This window comes from Alligator mississippiensis, chromosome 2 (genome assembly GCF_030867095.1).
Source record: "Alligator mississippiensis isolate rAllMis1 chromosome 2, rAllMis1, whole genome shotgun sequence".
NCBI lineage: Eukaryota > Metazoa > Chordata > Crocodylia > Alligatoridae > Alligator > Alligator mississippiensis.
In genome coordinates, this window is record NC_081825.1 from 296,718,533 (window position 1) to 296,737,532 (window position 19,000).

Below are 19,000 nucleotides of genomic sequence, written 5' to 3' on the forward strand. Positions count from 1 at the left end.
CTGGAAAATGTTAGCACTGCTCAAAAAGTCATACCTACCTGCAGGGACCTTATGCTTCTTTCAGTACCAGCATCCTATGGGCACCATTCTTGCAAATATGTGTTCATGCTCAACTTTACTTGAGCAGTCTGACTGGCACCAGCAGTTTGCTTGCAGGTAAAGTTAAGCATGTATGCAAGTATCTGCAGAACAAGGACCTCATCAGCTAAAAATACTTTGAATTAGATACTTAATAGTTTGTGCCCAGATCATGGACCTGCAGTATGGTATTCAAGTATTTTCTTCAAGTTGTCTTCAGTTTGCTCACTTGTATTCTAAAAGTTTTGCATGGTGAGAAGCATTCTCATGTTCAGATAATGATGTCTGTGTCACTTGATAATATCATTTGTGATCATTGCCAATAGAAGGCTCAAGAAACACTCATTTATAGGGAAGACCCATTTGATAATAGCAGCATTTGCAGATGAGCAATAGTGTCAGTTGTTGAGCAGTTTATGTTTTGTAAATGGCTTTAAATATCCTTACTCTTCGTGTTTACTCATTTGATGTTTGAACAATTAACATTTAATATTAGCCTCTAAACAATAAGATATTAAAGCAGGATGAAAACTGGTTTTGCAGTCTCATCACGTTTCCCACCATGTCCGTTTTGCAGATAACATCAGTTTTCAGACAAACGAAACATCAATTCTAGGTTCGTTATAAAGGTCACCCTTAGAAATTTGGCTTTGTATACATTTTGAAAAATCTGTGCTGAATGATTCTCAACATGCAGATTTCTGGAATGGTGTTTGCAAGAGAGCTTTTTCTTGTTTAAATAGCATGACAAGCGAAAGTGCTTACACAACAAACTTTAATATGTAAACCGATTTGATATGGACTTGAGATTAAAATCAATGTATGTGCATACATAGTGTCTGGAATACAGCATATTATCTAAAAAAATGTTTTGCTTTTTCTTCCCCACTAGGGAAGTCGAGACAACATGAGCGTGATATTGATCTGTTTTCCAAATGCACCAAAGGTATTGCCAGAGGCAGTGAAGAGAGAGACAGAGTTGGACAAGTACCTGGAAAGCAGAGTAGAAGGTGGATCATTTACACAAAAATAAGTAACTTTGTTTCTAAACAAACCCCCAAGCAACTAAACTCCTAACACATATATGCTTTTTATTAAACCTTTGTGTGCCATTGGACATCTAGTGTACATCTTGGAAAATGCCCTTGTGTAGTCCTGTGGATGTATACTGTATGTCCTGACAAAATGCTGCTAAAAAGGCAGCAGTTCATGACCCTGGAAATTCTATTCAGGGTGGTAGGGAAAAGTAATCCATTTGTGCTCCATGGGACCTTTGGCAGCAATAACTTCAGGCTGGTAAAATCTGGTTTCTGTCCTATGTAGTTAAATGAAATCTGGTATAATATTAAGATGGCAGTTTGAATATTCTGTTTCTGTAAAGCCATGTACAGTTGCACACTTTGGCCCTAATTAGTATATTGTGTAATTGAAGGGTCATAGTTTTGAATAATGTAATCGTAATATTGCCTCTAATACGACTATAAAGTGCAGCATTTCAGTATTATAGCTAAACAATCATGCTGAACTGAAGCTGGCCATGTAATATCTCACTTGATAGTAACTTTTTAAAAATCAGATTGGTTTTGAATGTTAAAATGGTAGAAGAAACAGAGATTGCCACTACTAGCAGTGGTGGCATTAAGACATGATTGAAAAGGTTTTAATAATCAATCAAGTTAAAAATCAAAACAAGGTTTTTGAACCAGAGATCAGGTTTGAAGAGTGGATACCATGAAAATGCTTAAGGTTTCCAAAATAACAAAAATATACATAGCATACACATTCAGCTTCACTTCTAGATTAAAACAGTATTTTTAAAATGGATTTGTAATGATTTTGTCGTTATGAATCTGTTGTATTACTATGCAAGCTAACAGTCCTTAGTAGCATGCATTGGCATGATATGCAGAGTTCTTGCAGAACTATCATGTCAGTGATTGAATTTTATGAATGCTCTGTGCACTTTTCCTTTTTCACTATGTGACACTAACAATAAAAATCTCAACTTTGGAGATTTCACAAAAGTCTTGCCAATATGGGAACAGCTGGAGTTAAGATGTGTTAACTAAAGTTGCAGTTAGTGTACAAGTTCAGAGTACACCAACTCCTGTAATGGATGTTCATACAAAAGCAGCGTGGTTTTAAATTTGTTGCTGCTTAATTCTGAAGAGTCAAATAGATTGAGGCTGCTCTGTTTCTGTATGCGTGTCCGCTTATGGTGTAAGTGCGCTTTGACGTGGCGTCTACATGATGGGGAACTGAATATGTAGTAAGCCCACTGGTTGCTCTACACTAACTCCCATGGACATTCTGAGTATCAGGACACAATACCAAAGCTGTGTTAGTGGGTAGTAAGTACCCTTTGCGTACCCAAATGGCAGTATCCGCACTGTGGACACGTAAGCACATGCAGCATGCTGAGCTCATACGTGCATATCTGGCTCATGTCTGGGGGGCGGAAAAATGAGGAGGAACAGGGGCCTTCAATGTTCTAGCTCCAATAGCTGAGTCGTTAGGACACTTGCAGGAAATAAGACCGCGATTCTAGGCACCCCTCACCCAGGGGTGGTTGGAACCTGCATCTCTGATTTGAATACACTGCTAATCGGCACACCACAAGTTAGGCATTATCCTTTCCCCTCTCCGCTCCTCCTGAAGGCGTTCTGTTGCAGCTATGTCATTATAGAATGCATAGCATAGTCAAGATAGCATAGTCATTATAGAATGACTATGAAATCATAGTCATTGTATAAAATGGATGGAGTGCAGTGGGGTGTGGACGTTTCTACCTCACTGGGAGTTAGAGCCCAAGGCAGAACGAGATCAGGAGACATTCCAGTGAGTGCCTCTCCTTCCTAGCCCTCGTATCTCCCTTTTTTGGCTGCCCAAGGGGCCAGCTTCAGAAGAAGTTAGTGAAGAGTAACTGGTGTGCTATAAATTCACATCCTAGCCTACTGCACACTAATGTACTCATGTGCATTAACTTCACACTTTTCAGTTAATTCATCTTAACCCACTGTGTAGATGAGCTTTTTATAAGATCAAGGTTTATTCAGGTTAAGGCTGCGTCATTTTTAACTGACATAATTTGTCTAGATGTCTGACAATACATGGAAGGAAAACATAATGTGTAAATGAAGACCCTAAGTGCTGGAAGAGAATGGGATTATCCTGTATAGAACAATGCATTTGATTGGTGATATCTTGCATTTTTAGAAATGCTGCATTTCAGGGATGAGGGAGACATCATATTTGGGTGGAGAAAGACTTTCATGTAGATATAAAGCACTTTAATCCTAATTTTAATAGGATAAGATGTGGACAGTTCTAGAAAATACGTTGCTACTTCCCTTTAGAGTCCACACTTTATATTGGACTTACATTTTTTTTTCTTCTGATGTTGCACATAGCTGCATTAATTAGACTTACAAATGCTTATAAAAAAAAATGCAACCTGAGTGATTTGTGTAAATCGTATGTAGGCGGTGAAGAGAGATGGCGCTTGTGTGAGTGAAGTTAATGGGGCTGTACACAAGGGAGGATGGCAAGATAAAGCTGCAAATTTACCTTATTGTTATATTAAACTGAACCAGTCTTATGCAACTAAGTTTGTTTCATGTTGTAAACGTAATACTATCTACTGAGGTAGGACTGATATGACCGTTGCTGAAACTTTCAGAGCTGTAGTGAATTAATTTTACAGCTGTTATTTTAAACTGTATGAAGTACCACTGTTACTAAACATTTTAAAAATTTCTCAAAATTAGCTGAAGGAAATGATAAAATATAAAGAAATTCTAAAAGTATTTTTACTAGTCCGTGTGATTTAGAAAATTAAACGCGCTAAATGTTTACTTGCTAGAAATATAGTGCATAATAACTGCATTATGAAATATGTATTTTGACTAGCAAAGTCCAGAAAGTAATGCAGTTAAAGGCATTCTATAACGTGTATTTTTTTTTTTTTTTGGTTGACCATGGCCATTTTGAACAACAAAAGGAAATATTTTTTAATAGGCTAGTAAATATAAACATTATCCACATCCCATTGTACTGGACTACTTTTCACTCCTTCGGTCTATTTTTTTTTTTTGTGTCCATTTTGAGACATTTTCCATGGCTCGCTTCTGGAGGGCCAAATAAATGTCTGGAGGTGAAATAAGTGTAAAGTCACTTTGTGTCATGTTCTAGTAAATTAGTGTTGCTTTAAAATGGTTTTAAAGATTTGATGATGATCTAAGAAGGATTGTCTAAGAAGTCATTCCAAAATATAGTACTTTTTTTTTTTTTTTTGATTGCACTACAACTCCATTTACTGAGATGTCTTGATTCTTTATTTTTGAGATAACATGACTTAAAGGGGTTTTTGTTCCACTTTAAAACCAGCTTTGTTAAACATACATAATAAAGGCCATAACAAATCTGATGATTAAATATGTATTCCAAGGAGCTAATTGAAATGGAGAATCTTAAATTAGTTGCTTTAAATTCCTTATTTTTAATCAAATTCTGAAATTTTAAATTTTATTTAGAATTTTTATATGAAAATGCCATTCAAAGTAGAAAATAAGTAGGTATGTTTGGAATTCTTTATTTTAGGATCACAGGTATTTTTTCCATTATTTTACATGATACAACCATGTAGAGGGCTTAAACTAGGTTAAAGAGAAGGAGAGTACAAGATGTATTGAAATAACAATTAATTCAGTAACTTAAAAAAAGCCAGGACATTGGCTCCATTTATTGTGTCATCAGTGTTCACTCAGACTGTACCTATATCAAAGTATAAATGTATTAATTTAGTGGAGATTGTATGTTAAATGTACTACAGTTGTAGGTTGTGAAACTGTGTAGTTTAGGCAAGCGATAATCCCTTATTTTTGTAAAGCAGAACTTTAGTTTTAGAGCAATGTAGAATATACTAGATGTTCAAGATTACACAATAAAGGAACTTGGCAAACCAAATCTGAGATCTTTGCTTTTTATTCAGATTAACAGTGTTAGACTTATCTTTAGCAAATGCTAGATGGCAAAGCATGAATTTTAACCATAGGTCTTGAAAAGATGGCACGTTTTGAGATGTTTGCCTAATGTGTGGTATGTAAAAACCTGTTTTCCTTTTGTACTCACAATGTAGGTTTAGAATTAACAGCTAATGTTTGTGCTGCAAATTTTGACACTGGTTATAACTTTCCACTGTATATTGTTTGCAAGGGTTCAACTTCAAAATGTCATGAAGTTGGGTTTTTTTACAGAATATTGCAGCCTGGAAAACTGTTCTGCACACAAATCAGTTCACCAATGTATCAATATATTGATCTCAGAAACTTTAGTGTGTCTTAACTCTCTCACTTAAGTTAAAAAAATGAAACTTGGAAACTGGTGCTTTATTCTATACATCTAGTTTTGGAAAGTGCATGCTCCACTTGTTCCAGCTAACTACTTTTCAAATTTTGTCAAGATTTTTACTAAATACAAAATACTGCATATGCAGATATTATACATATGCCATAATACTCACTCGAAGATCAGCAGTTTCAAGTCTAACTAATAAATATACTTCTTGAAGACTTGCTAGTTTATTGGGAAACTGATGCATATTTAAACATGACGGTAGTTGACAGTTCTTATTTTGTAAGATTTTTTTTTTTTTAAATAGGTAAATCGGAAAACTGATGAGACTTGATTTTTGTTTTTTCAAGGGTGATAAGAGCCTAATGGCTTCTCTAAATTCAGCAGAAGTTGTAGGTGTTCACTGCTTCAGAAAATCATGGTTCGATTTTAGCATTTTATAACTTCATTCATAGTCAACTGTGCTGTTGCTGCAGTAGATATTCTCTTATTTATCTAGGTAAAAGTTAAATTGGGTATTTGTTGCCCACAGTTCAAATATCCTTTAAATGAGTCGGCGATGAAGTTGTCTTAACTTTGACATTCTTGGGTCTTGTTAGTTTAAACATTGTTTTTAATGTTTGTAATTCTGCACATTCAAGTAGTTATAAAGTGTTTCTCTTATTTCTTTAAAGTATCATGCATTCTACGATGACAGTAATCTAATGTATTCCAGATGATAAAATGACATTTTACAACCTGCTTTTTGCTCCATATGTTTCATTGGTACAGTGCAATACATAATATGCCAGGGGAGCCTGTTAAAATGACCTTTGTTGTCTAGCTATCATTTTAATAGCATATTGTGTATTTACAAAAGCATAATTGACTTCATCTGCAAGATAAGAAATTCTAGCTGGTATTTTTTCCCCCCAAATGCATGACACATTTTTACAAGATAAATTTGTTTTTCTGTTGTGGCACAAAAGTAAGTTTATGATGTTGAACATGATAAATGTTGTTTAAAAAAATGCTAGACTGCTTTTTGATAAAAGTCAGTTTAAACATGTCTTTTTAAGTTAAATTTAGACTGCACTTACAAAAAGTACTTCTGATTCTCAGAGATCATAAAGAAGCAGGGTGAAGGCGTACCAGACTTAGTCCATGTGATGCGCACGTTAGCAACTGAGAGCATCCCAAACCTCCCGCCAGGGGGTGAATTGGCAAGCAAGTGAGTTTACGTTGGTCTAAATTAACTTTTAAACTAGATTAAGATTTTGGGGGGGGGGGGGGTAAGGCCACTCTTAAAACAAAAAGCATTTATGTGGGGTGGAGGAGAAGGGTTGTATATTCTCAATTTCTATTTTTGTACCTTGACTTATTTGAAACTGAGAGAGATGCAGAGACTAGGGTTGATAGTGGATAATTAATTTCTAAAATAAATCTGTTCTTCCTGCAACTATAATCTAAGTCTTTAAGGGTGGCCTCACCTGTTGCTTGTTTTGATAATGGGTATTAACAACTTTTATGTTTTAAAAATGTAAGAAATAGAATGGATTGTTATTTTGCAATATGGTGTATTCACTAAGATTAAATACAAATTCTCTCTTGTGAAAATTGGCATAATCAGAGCTGTCCCTAGGATGGGGTGAATTGGGGCAAACCGCATCAGGCCCTCCCTGGGCTTCTGGGGGCCCCGCAGAGCGGGGTGGAGCGGAGCGGTGGCTCCGCACGCAGCTGGTTGCTGCCGCTGTGGCAGCAGCTTCTTCAGGTCTGGGGCCGTGGGATCAGAGTGGGGGCAGGGCCCTGCCTGGGCTGATTTGCCCAGGGCTCCGCACCCTGCTCAGGTCAGCTCTGGGCATCATCCTCAGTAAATAGGGTACTGAATTTAAGACTTTACGTACATTTGCTTTGATTATTGTCCATAGTGAATTCAGTTTGAATGAGAGACTAACCATTTTAAGTTGGCATTAAAACTTCAAAACAGTCAAAAATTGTAGATCCCAAGTTTAGCAGAGTAAGCAAATATTCTCGGTGTCTGTTAAAGTATTCTTAGAATTCTGATGCCCGTCGTGACTTCCAGTGAAGAATAAACAACAAGAACAAATGAACTGCAAAAGAAACAAATACCTTGTTTTCATGCTAATAGTTTTAATGTAGAAAAAGCAAGCCAGCTATATGGTGAGAGTTGTAAATAGATGCCATTTGGACAGTATATTCCAATTTTCTTTGAAAGCATTCATGATATATTTGGCACATCCAAGTCTTGTGGCACTAAATTGGAATGTTTATCATTCTTTTGTATCTGTTCTCTGACTTCCACAGTGTTTTTCCTGATGGACTTGTGAGCAAGTGTTTTCTTGCTGCACCTGACTTGGGAGGTCTCTGAGGGTGGTGGTGAAAGGGGTGGAAATGCACCATTTCATGGGAAACAGTTGGTCTTCTACAACACAGTTGCATCATCCTGAAATGTTGGAACCCTTATATTTTTTTTAACCTGAAAAACAATGTATAGGACAAAGGCACATTCTGGCTGCACTGTTTGGCTGAGTAAATTAGATTGTAATTTAAAAAGTTACTCTTGGATTTATTTCCTACATATTTGATCCTGTATTGACATGTTTTACATTCGGGTTGTGTGCATGTGAACTAATCATTGCTTGTCAATTTTCTTATCTAAAGAAATACACCTAAAATCTGTTGTGCGACTGAGCATATGCTAGCTTGCTTATAGTTGGATAAAAAGGACTCTGAACAAATAAATAGCTTAGACTCTGATTCAAGAAATCTCATGTATTAGGATTAGCGCTTATGCATGAGCTTAAAAAGGTCTGAAGAGGACTCGACTTCAATGGGCATATCTACATGTGCAATTATGGCACATGAATAAACTGTGGAACATGTTGCTCTGGAGCTAATTGCTTCTAGGCACGCTGTTTGAACGTGCACTTGGGAGCAATTAACCCTAGAGCAATAAGCTCTGCAGTTTATTCATGCGCAGCATATTAATCTAAGGTAGAGCAGCCCTGACTAGTAAGGGGTCGTGGAGGTCAGTTTGCCGGCCTGCAGCTGCTCCTCCCTCCCCCCCCACTCGACTTGCTGCAAGAGGCTGCCTGGGGCATGAAGGTGTCTCAGCACAGGGCTAGCCAGCAGGGAGCCCCCACATGGAAGCACCTTTATGCCCCAGCCAGACCCACCAGCATATACGCATGTGCTGCTATGACGTCTTTACTCTGCAACAGGATAGTACTTACATTTACAAGTATTATCCTGCTGTGGAATAAATTGATTTATTCCAGCCTAATAGAGGTACATGTATAGATGCTGAGACATTTACTGCACTTAGTCCATTGTGCAGTAAACATCTTGTGTAGAAGCACCCAGTTTGTGCTTTACTGAGCCTTAATGTAACTTAAAGGGAGATTGTCAACTTGAAAATAGTTTTTCCTAATTTTTTGTGCACTTCTAACACCTTAAGGTAATTCTATAGCTGAGAACTTAAGGGGAGAGGTCTTTTATTATTTCCCCCCCCCCTCCTTCCAGTGTGTGTATGGTACATCACTTTGCAGTGATCCATTTTGCTGTTTTCCCTCATTTATTTGGGACTTTCCAATAATAATGAGTAATTTCTTTAAAAAAAGAGAAATGTGGAAAAACTAAAACTTTCCTGGGAATACACAGTAGTAGTATGTGTAACGGCTTGCAAAATGTTTATAAAGATTGATCAGATGTCAAGTTAGTGGTCGATATCAATTTGAGGTAGGATTTTGGAAGTGCAGTGGAAAGCTTAATTTTATCATTTACAAGCAATATGCTTGGTTGAAAAAGTCAAGACCAAAACTTTAGTGGAGTATAGTAACATTGAAAGTAGTGAGACTTTTTTTCCCCAAAATCTGTACATCTTATGCAAAGGTTAGGAATGAACAGAATGTCTGAGATCCTGCCTTTTCCAAAGGTCTTACAATCAACTCATTAAACCTGCGGCCACTAGGTGATGCTTGGGAGAGTGGATTCACTGAATGACCGTTATATCTTCCTCCTCCTCTTTCCCCTTCTGCTATTACTCTGTTCTGTTCCTAGTGTCATAGCAGCTCACTTTGTATTCAGATGCATTTAACACTTCGTCCTTTGCAGAAATTCATTATTATTAATATAGTCAGTCGCCTTCTGCTACATCAGGGCATGCAGATACCTCTGCAGACCTTTTCTGCACCCTGGTTGTATTGAATCAGAACCACGGCAGGTTTCAGCTTGGTCAGAAGCCTCTAGCCAGGAAAGTTTTCATAGATTTCACAGACATCAGGGCTGGAAGGGACCTCGGAAGATCATCGAGTCCAGCCCCCTGCCCAAAGGGCAAGAAGTCAGCTGGGGTCATAGGATCCCAGCAAGATAAGCATCCAATTTACTCTTGAAGGTGTTCAATGTAGGTGCTTGAACCACCTCTGGTGGCAGGCTATTCCAGACTTTAGGGGCTCGGACAGTAAAGCAATTTTTCCTTATGTTCAGCCTGAAACTGTATTGCAGTAGTTTATAACCGTTCAACCTCGTCATCCCTTGGGGCACTCTGGTGAACAAACTTTCTCCCAGATACTGGTGGTCACCCCTGATAAACTTATAGGTGGCCACCAGATCACCCCTGAGCCTGCGCTTTTCCAGGCTAAAGAGCCTCCTAGATCTCAGCCTTCTGTTGTAAGGTCCATTTCCTGACCTCTCATCATGTGCATGGGTCTTCTCTGGACTCTCTCAAGCTTCTCCACATCCTTTTTGAATTGTGGAGCCCAAAACTGGACGCAGTACTCCAGCTGTGGCCTCACCAAGGCTGAGTACAGGGGGAGAATGATGTCCCGGGATTTGCTTGAGAAGCATCTATGGAGGCAAGCCAGCATTTTGGTCGCTTTACTAGCTGCAGCATCGCACTGCAGGCTCATGTTCATCTTGTGGTCAATGATGACCCCCAGGTCTCTTTCTTCCATGGTGCTAGTAGCGTAGCACTGCCGAGCCTATAAGGATGCTGCAGGTTTTTCCTCCTAAGGTGGAGAACCTTGCATTTTTCATCTTTAAACACCACCAGGTTCTCGTTCGTCCATTTGCTGAGCCTGTCCATGTCAGCCTGGATCGCCCTCCTGTCTTCAGGTGTGGATGCTTTGCCCCAAAGTTTGGTGTCATCAGCAAACTTGGCCAGTCCACTTCTGACTCCAACATCCACATCATTAATGAAGATGTTGAACAATACAGGTCCAAGGATAGAGCCTTGGGGGACCCCGCTGGTGACAGGGCACCACGACAATTGACTTCCGTCAACCACCACCCTCTGGGTCCGACCATGGAGCCAATTTCCCAGCCAGCGGATCGTGGTGGACCCAAGGCCACAATTGGTCAGTTTCACCAAGAGGTGATCATGGGATACCAGATCGAAGGCTTTTTTGAAGTCAGGATATATGACATCAATCTCTTCTCCCTTGTTTAGGTGATAGGTCACCTGGTCATAAACGGAAATGAGATTAGTTAAGCAAGACCTACCCGCAACAAACCTGTGCTGGCTGTCCCTCAGGATGTTGGCATCAGCCAGTCCATTAAGGATGGCCTCTTTAATAAACTTTTCTAAGACCTTCTCTGGGATAGAAGTCAGGCTGATGGGCCTATAGTTTGCTGGATCTACTTTCCTCTCTTTCTTGAAGATAGGCACCACATTGACCTTCTTCCAGTCTTTGGGCACTTCACCAGAGCACCAGGAGTTCTCCAAGATCCGTGCCAGAGGCTGGGCTATGATGCTTGCCAGCTCCTTGAGTACCCTGGGGTGTACAAAGAAAGTAAATAAAGCTTGAAAGAGTCTCAATCAGTACTGCATATTCCTGCATCCCCCCCCCCCCCCAACTTATTCTTTGTGCTCTGGGTAAGGAAAGCGTTTTCCCCCCTTTTCCTGGCCTTGGCTTACCTTGCCTTGCCGCCCTCCCCACCCCCCACTTGATTCTTCTGGTTTTCAGATTCTTGCTGTAGTAAACCCCTAAATACTTTCACCATACAAATAGGAAATCAATGATTATGAGCTAATTCTAATATATCTTTGTAACTTTTCAACTGAGCGCTTACGAGAGGACTTGGAGTGCTTAATCTGTATCTTGGCGATGATGTTAAATGAAGTAATGTTAAAAGTGAACAAAAGAAGAATTTTCAGAACACTTGTAACTCACTTTTGCCACCATGTCATGGAGTTCTCTAGGATGGGAATACGCTTAAAATAAAGCAAAAAACAAAAAACTTTTTTTTAAGATGAGTTTCTTTTGGAGGAGGAGAAAACTGGATGTGTGATTGGGAAGCTTTTACTCATTCATAAACAAAAATAAAATAAAAAAGACTTAAAGTTTAGATTTAAAATTATATTTTAAAAAGTATGGTCAATTAAAAATGTGTATTTTAAGCTAGTTTGAAAAGAACCCAAAATGCAGGACTTTCAGTAGTACAGAAAAGTGTAGTACTTTCCCTCCGCTCCTACCACTCCCCACATATTAGTGACATATTATTACTACCATGTCCAGGAGGAATACGAAAACATGTTACATGTGCTACTCATCATTCTACTCTCCCTTGCCTTCCCCCTTCTGAAAACAGAATGTTGTATACATTCCCCTTGAAGCAGTAAATCCACCAGTAAAAAAAATGGTGGGCAAAGATGTAATTTTCCACAAACCCCCCAAAACTTTTTAGGTTTAGAGTGGTCATAGAGCACTGCATAAACTAATGTCAACCTTGGAGCATAGGAGCGAACTTGTAACAAACTTGAGTTCCCTATCTTCAGAATCTTTTTAGCCATTATTTCTAAGGAATTGCATTTAAGAAATGTGCGGCCTGGTTTTAAAACAATACTGATCACTTTGTTTTGTTTGGTTTAGACGGAGTGTGATTGAAGCTGTTTATAACAGACTGAACCCCTATAGGAATGATGACACTGTAAGTATTTCTTTTGCCATCCCTTTTCCTTAAACACCCATTTAGCTGTTTGTGTGCAACTTTGTGGAGCTCCCTTGATAATGGAGAGAGTTTTTCCATAAGCAACACCATTGTTTTGTAGAAGTGCCCTGTTTTCCTGGTTTTTTGCCTTCATCTTAAACCACAAAACTTCCATGCATTATTTGTTGTTAAGCTTTGCAAATTCAAGACCCAGAAGTCTCTTGTCTGGCTGTGGTACCTGGTTTCCCAGTATGTGGGAAACGATACAATCTCAGATGCCTTCATGATGGGAGAAATTGTAGCGTTACAGTACCACAAGAACAGTGACAATTTCTACCTGTTTAAGTTAAAATATTTCTAATTGCTTTGGGAAGTCGTAATTTGTCTAGATAAATGAAAAAGAACTCTTATTGCAACTTTCTGTTGATCACGTGTTTGCTAGTTTATAATGGTTGCTTTGCTCACACTTACCTTTCAGTTAACATAATGTTCCCAATAGGTGGATTATCCTATGCTAAGACTTACGTAATTTATTCTTTTTCACACCAGGAAAAATAAAAACAATTTAAAAATCAGCATTAACTCCATTGACAACAGAATTGCTTTGTAAGGGCTATTCTTTTACAAGATTTTGCAGCTACTGTAATGGACCAGGTTAATTAACAATTACAGAAATGAAATAGACTCTAAATGTTTCGGCATAACAAGTTGCCTGCTTGCTTGGAAAGTTTTGTTACCTTTTTTTGTCGAGCAACTTTCATTAATGCTCTCTTCTGTCTTTAAGAAAGTGACATACCTGTAGCTGAAAGAGAATTGGCTTTATATTCTGGATATAAAAATTGTGCCCAGTGGTGTGTCATTGCTCTACAAAAGTATAGCATGCACGTTGCTACAATTTAAGGACCATTGGTAGCTCTGTGTGGCAGTATGCATACTATATAATAGTTTTTGCACTTCCTGTTGACTTTTTATGCTCTCAGTAAATCAGGTCATACCAGATTCTAGTTTCTCTCCTTTTCTGGATGCATCTGGTACTATATGGGAACTACTTTTTCATGTTTAACTTGTAAGCAAAACAGTTATTCCAGTACTCTTCCCTCATGATCATTCTTCCCTTTTTGGCTCCTGCAAACAAACAAACAAAAAAAACAAAGGAAAAAATAATTTCTACTTTAAAAGATGTGCAAGGAGTATAGGGCTGAACTGGTTTGAAGTGAACTTTGGAATTGCTTGGGTATACTTACGCTGTTGCTATTTAAACATGGCGATTTTATGTCTACATTGCAGTTGAGAAGTGGGACTTCAAATGATTGTAAACGAAACTAGTTTTTATCCTAGCCAGGTCAGGTAACAGTTAAGCTGCCCAACAATGTTTTAAAGATGTTTCAAGGTATCTTAAGTCTTGTAAACAACTAATGTTTTATACTTTACAGCAGGCTTTAAAATGACAGATAAAGCTTTTAAAGTAGTAAATATTTCTAATTTATACTTTTGTATAAAATACTTGTAAAATATTATTCCCAGTAAGAAGCTCTTTATGAAAAGGAAAAAAAACCCCAGAATCCTAAAATTATCCACATTTTTTTTTTTTTACCCTTTTCAGTCTGGATTATCCAGAAACTGCTGTAATTTTGGGCGCTCCAGACTTTAAAGGGTTCCTTCTTTTTTCTTTAAGGACTCCGCATCAACTGATGATATGTGGTAAAACTGCCCATCTAGCTGTGGAGTTAACATTCATCCTTCAAATGAAAGTGCGGCCCAACCTCAGTGACCCTTCTTAACGTCCACCCTCAACTTTATTTAACGAAGGGAATATGATGTGTTGGAGAGTGACTACACCAGAAAACTACAGCAGTACGACGTCTAGCCCAGGAACTGATGATTTTTGTATAACAGACTTCTGTAAACGTGATCTCAAACCATAATTCATATTGTAAATCAGACTCCAGCAATTTATGTTGTATGATTTTGTTTTTGTAAAGTGCAATTGTCCTGTACAAAATGCTCATATTTAATTATGAACTGCTTTAATTCACTATCAAAGTTAGAAGAAACGTTTGGCTTGTTGTGTGATGCAACAAATATATAGCCCTTTAAAATCATGTTGTGGTTTTGGATTGCAAGGAGCAGCAGCCTAGCCAGGTAGATGCTCAAGAGGTGCACAAAACTGTAAGAATTACTTATTTATATAAAGCTGAGTGTTTGGACAGTTTATCCCAACTATCACGTGTGAATTGCTTGGCGGTGGAAAAATAACACAGTATACCGCTTGTTCATGTTTTCTGTTGCTGTTTATGGTGATCCCACTCCTGTTCTCATTTGAAATAAATTGGAGATTTGGCTTGACTTCAGTGGAACAGAAGATCATGCTCTGTAATAATAGAGCGGGTTCAGAGGCATACCAATTTTGGGGTTAGAAATCCTTGATTCTTCACCTGCCTCTTACAAACGCTTACATGAAATTTGCTAATCAGTTGAGCACAGAGGAACAACTTTCTACATACCAGTAAGCATCTACAGCATTTTAACTATTCTGAGTGGCTGGGTTGGCTGCTGTTCCAAGTAAAATAGTCTGAATTCCATTTTATCAATAAAGCTTGATTTAACAAACAATAAATTTAACCATATACGTGTAATTCCTTTTTTCCTGCCTTTTTCAGTGCCATTGTAAATGCGGTTTTCACATGTGGGAAATATTTTAATAATTGTAGCCCATTTTTAAAATGGGGAGAACTCTTGACTTCTGCCCAAGGCATAGACAGACACTAGAGGATGTAGCAATCTTAGTCTATATTTTTACATGTCTCTCTCTCTCTTTCTTTCAGGCTTTTTATTCACTGAGATGTGCATTGGCTTGAATTTGCCTACTGCTTAATGAAAATACATTTGTCAGAGCCTGACAATCTTAACATTTTATCGTGGGGGTTTTTTTGTTTTGTTTTGTTTTAATTGGCCCATTTATTTGGAATGAGAAAGTAGTGGTTAAACAGTATTTGTGATTTGAAACATAGCATGTTGACAATATTTAACTGTTGGTTATTAAAATTCTAATTTTTAAATTTTATAGGAGTAATAAACTAATTTGATTTAAGCGTAGCTTTGTCCCATTGAACATTCAAAACCGAGTTTTCAGATCAGTCATGTTTGCAAAACTACTGTTTTGTGCACCTTGTATTGTCTTTTTAGATTGAGGATATTGTATTTGTTATTAATATATAGTTTACTTTAATCATTCAGTAGGCAGATTCCCCAAAAGTAAAATAAATGAATAAGTAGATTGTAATATTTTACTGCAACTAAACAAAAAAAAAAAGTGAAAACTTTGGTGTATAATTACTTTTTGATAGGAAAATGTAGTACGTTGCGTTTTACTATAATTTGTCTTCTCCCTAACTTTGAAATATACATATTTGTATATATAGCCTTAAAACTAATGCAGAGTTAGGGATCACTGAACAGTGCAAAAGTAACTTATAGTGTCTCAGAATTAAGTATAGTATATACCAGCATTTTTTTCTTTTATCCCTTTTGTTTATGTGTGGTGCTTAAATGTTACTTCATTGTATTCAATTTGTAACCTGTTCAAGCATGAATGAAGAGAACATAAGCACTATTTGTATTTATAAATTTATAGCAATTTTGCTTAAAGAACCAATTCCTTACCTACCTACAAATAAATGCTTAAAATGTCTAATTTTGTTGTAGAGTGCAAAACTATAATAATGTCATAGCTTCGCAGGCACCTAATGAACATATGTATTTAATACTACACAGTATACAAGTACAGGAAGCTAAACTTATTCTAGGACTAGACTACGCAGATAAAGTTCTGTTCATTACTTTTCTACATAGACTAAAGTTTAGTTCTGGAAACTGCAAAACCTTGAACTGGACTGTGGAAACTTTGAGATTATAAAACCTTTAAAAATTGCAGAATTGTGGTGGAAAGCCATATTTCAAACAATAATCACTTAAAATGTGTCAGTGACATACTGTATATTTAAAGCCTTTTCTTATGAGGCCCTTTCTAAAGAATATAAAGAACAATTCTGCTATTGCTACCAGTGCTGTAACTAGATTTGGAGGTAAAGGAGGAATGTTTTTTGCCATCCCTTCTTTTTCTGCCTTATGTTCAGCGCTTTAATCTGGTGAGAGCACTGAATCACTTATGTGCGCATAAACACTGCCATTTTAGGTACAGAGTAGAATTATGAAGTACATGAATTAAGTGCATAAAATATTCTAGCAAGGGACTAGCTGTACTTTTCACTAAGCAGCAAAAAGAAAAATTAAAAAGGCACTTTTGCACCTTTGTGCATTTCCTTTTTGCACCAGTTAAACTTTTTTTTTAATGCTAAAAACATTAGCACCTCAGGGGCAAGATAGCAAAATTTTTTGAAGTATTGTGTGCTATTTATTTCCCTCTGGAAGAAGATTTTTTGTGTGACATAAATGCACTTGTTACGTTCAAATATGTATTTTGAATATGCATTCAAATAGGATGGTCCCAACTTGCTCATTTAAAAAAAAAAAAAAAAAAAGGCAATGCCATTTTGTAAGGCAACTTTGCTTCCCATGCTGTTCAAGTTTCTGTTGTTCCTTTACATTTGACAGCTTCACTGGTTTCAATTTCTGTGAATATTGTTGTAGCCAGATTAAATGTTTTCACTGATCATTTTGAGGGGGGATGTGACCTGTACTGCTTTTGTAGATGACACTGTATTCAAATAATCGTATGCAACTCGGAATTCACTCAAGATAGGGTTTTTAAAAATGCATTAACTTAAAAAAACCACTATCCAACTTGATTCAGTTGCATTTTTCAGTGGGCCCTGGTTTTGCAAGACTCCTGCACCCGTTTATTGACTCGCTGCATAGACATGTTGGGGGCTTCCCACACACCGTGGATTGCAAAACGGGGGGGGCTTACAGTTGGCCTGCTCAATCAGTGACACTAGAGGGGACTTGTTCCTTTGCCACCATGCGGCGGTTTCATTCTTCAGCAGAAATTAGAATCGGAGAAAAGAATTTCATCTGTATTGTCATTTAAGTCATGAAGAGATGTGGTAATCCCAGGACAGTGTGTCACTACAACAAGATGCCTGAAGAATATTAGCCAATAGTTAAATAACTACAGCATTCTCCTTGATGGTTATTTTTGTAATGCATGGTAGTTATTAACATCTTGTATTTATGGGTATTAACTGACTTGACTATCAAATGATCTACTGCATAGTTTCCAACTGAATTGGTTAAAAGCTGTAAGATTTGAGTCATTTTGCTCAGTCCAAGAACTTGAAAATTCGTAAGGTAATTGAAATAAACTGAAACGTGGAACATAGTTTTTATTACAGCTGATCTTTTTTTGAGGGTGGTGCTATCTTAGGTAACCCGTGACATTTCCAACTGGCAGACGCTTCTTCCTCAACATTAGTGTTCATCATTCAAAAAAAAAAAAGATAGGACCAGATCTTTCAGTAGAATCTTTTAAGGAAAGGTAACAGTCTTTGCTTGAAGGTCCTCTTCTAGAATTGGCTATAAGATTTTGCTTCCATATTAAAACGTTTAAAAAAAAAAAAAAAAAATCACAGAATTGAAATGTCATTAGTTTTTTGGAGGCGTCCAGGGTGAAAGCATCACAAATATATTAATTTCTGGTAGGACTGTGCAAACGAAGGTACAGTTTCCATTACAAAAGGCTAACAAGATGGCTGCCGTCATCAAGAGACTCAAAAAATGCCTATCGTATCTTAATTTTGTTCCAAAGATTCATGCAAATGCTTGTTACCTTGAAAACTTTATGAGCTCAAATTATGGTGACTTTGTTAGAGAAGGCTTGGTATGTTTGAATACCAGAAATTTGTGTCAAGTGTAAACATGTTCGGAGCATGTTGCATAATGGACAGCTCATTATTTGAAAATTTTGCTAACGTACTCTTTTTGTTAATGATCCATTTCACGGAGAAACGGACACCTGCAATAGTCCTGCCCCAATTCTGAAACACAAACCCTTTTAAATTGTAATGGTGCAGTTTTCTGCAAGGGTTGAACTTCCTTACAAGTCAAAATATGCTTCAATAAACTGTTTTCTAAAAATTCAACTTCTTAAACCAGCATTACATCTCCCTGGGGCTGGCTCAGATTAGGTTGTTTTCTGCCTTCAGCGAGAGACAGGCCTTTTAAAAACAATTTATGCCTCTTGAAATATACTCGGACCCTGTGAATGTTCAGGGTGCTGCGCTGAGCAAAATGAGCGCCATCTCTGCCGTGAGCCGCAAAGCTAACGTGAAAAGGGAAAGAAGCTGAGCAGTGCATACTAAGTATCTTGCTTAGCTGGGCAGGTTCTGGAAGTGTCGGCTCTGGGAATCTGATCCTTCAGTGCGCTCTGCATGACCGGTTCTCCACGTCCACGTGGAGTCGTCTTGAAGCCAGTGGGTCTCTGCACAGATGCAGGAAGCTGAAGCTTCTTGCAGGATTGCCTGCTTACACAAAATCACCTTGCTGTGCTGCCAACAGAGCCAGTGGCTGCAGGGGAGAGACTCATGCCACGTACCATGGTAATTGTCAGCATGGCAACTCGGGAAGCCCTAGTAACAACTTCTTAGACTTTCCATTCCCCCTCCTTTGTATGCGGTGATTGATT

General features: G+C 37.8%; 1 protein-coding gene across 3 annotated transcripts in view; it reads left to right on the top strand.

Annotated features, from left to right (window-relative positions):
* PPM1A (protein phosphatase, Mg2+/Mn2+ dependent 1A) overlaps window positions 1-17,698 on the top strand; it is a 40,784-nt gene extending 23,086 nt beyond the window's left edge. For 2 of the 3 annotated variants that reach the window (XM_059723371.1, XM_059723372.1), the window contains exons 3-6: window positions 971-1,088; window positions 6,532-6,640; window positions 12,300-12,357; window positions 13,961-14,050. In XM_059723371.1, coding sequence (XP_059579354.1) covers window positions 971-1,088; window positions 6,532-6,640; window positions 12,300-12,357; window positions 13,961-14,008 — 333 coding nt within the window. In that variant the 3' untranslated portion in view covers window positions 14,009-14,050. Of the gene's footprint in view, window positions 1-970; window positions 1,089-6,531; window positions 6,641-12,299; window positions 12,358-13,960 lie in introns of all 3 variants that reach the window. The other variant, XM_059723373.1, reaches the window with a different exon arrangement.
* The last annotated feature ends 1,302 nt before the right edge of the window (window positions 17,699-19,000 follow it).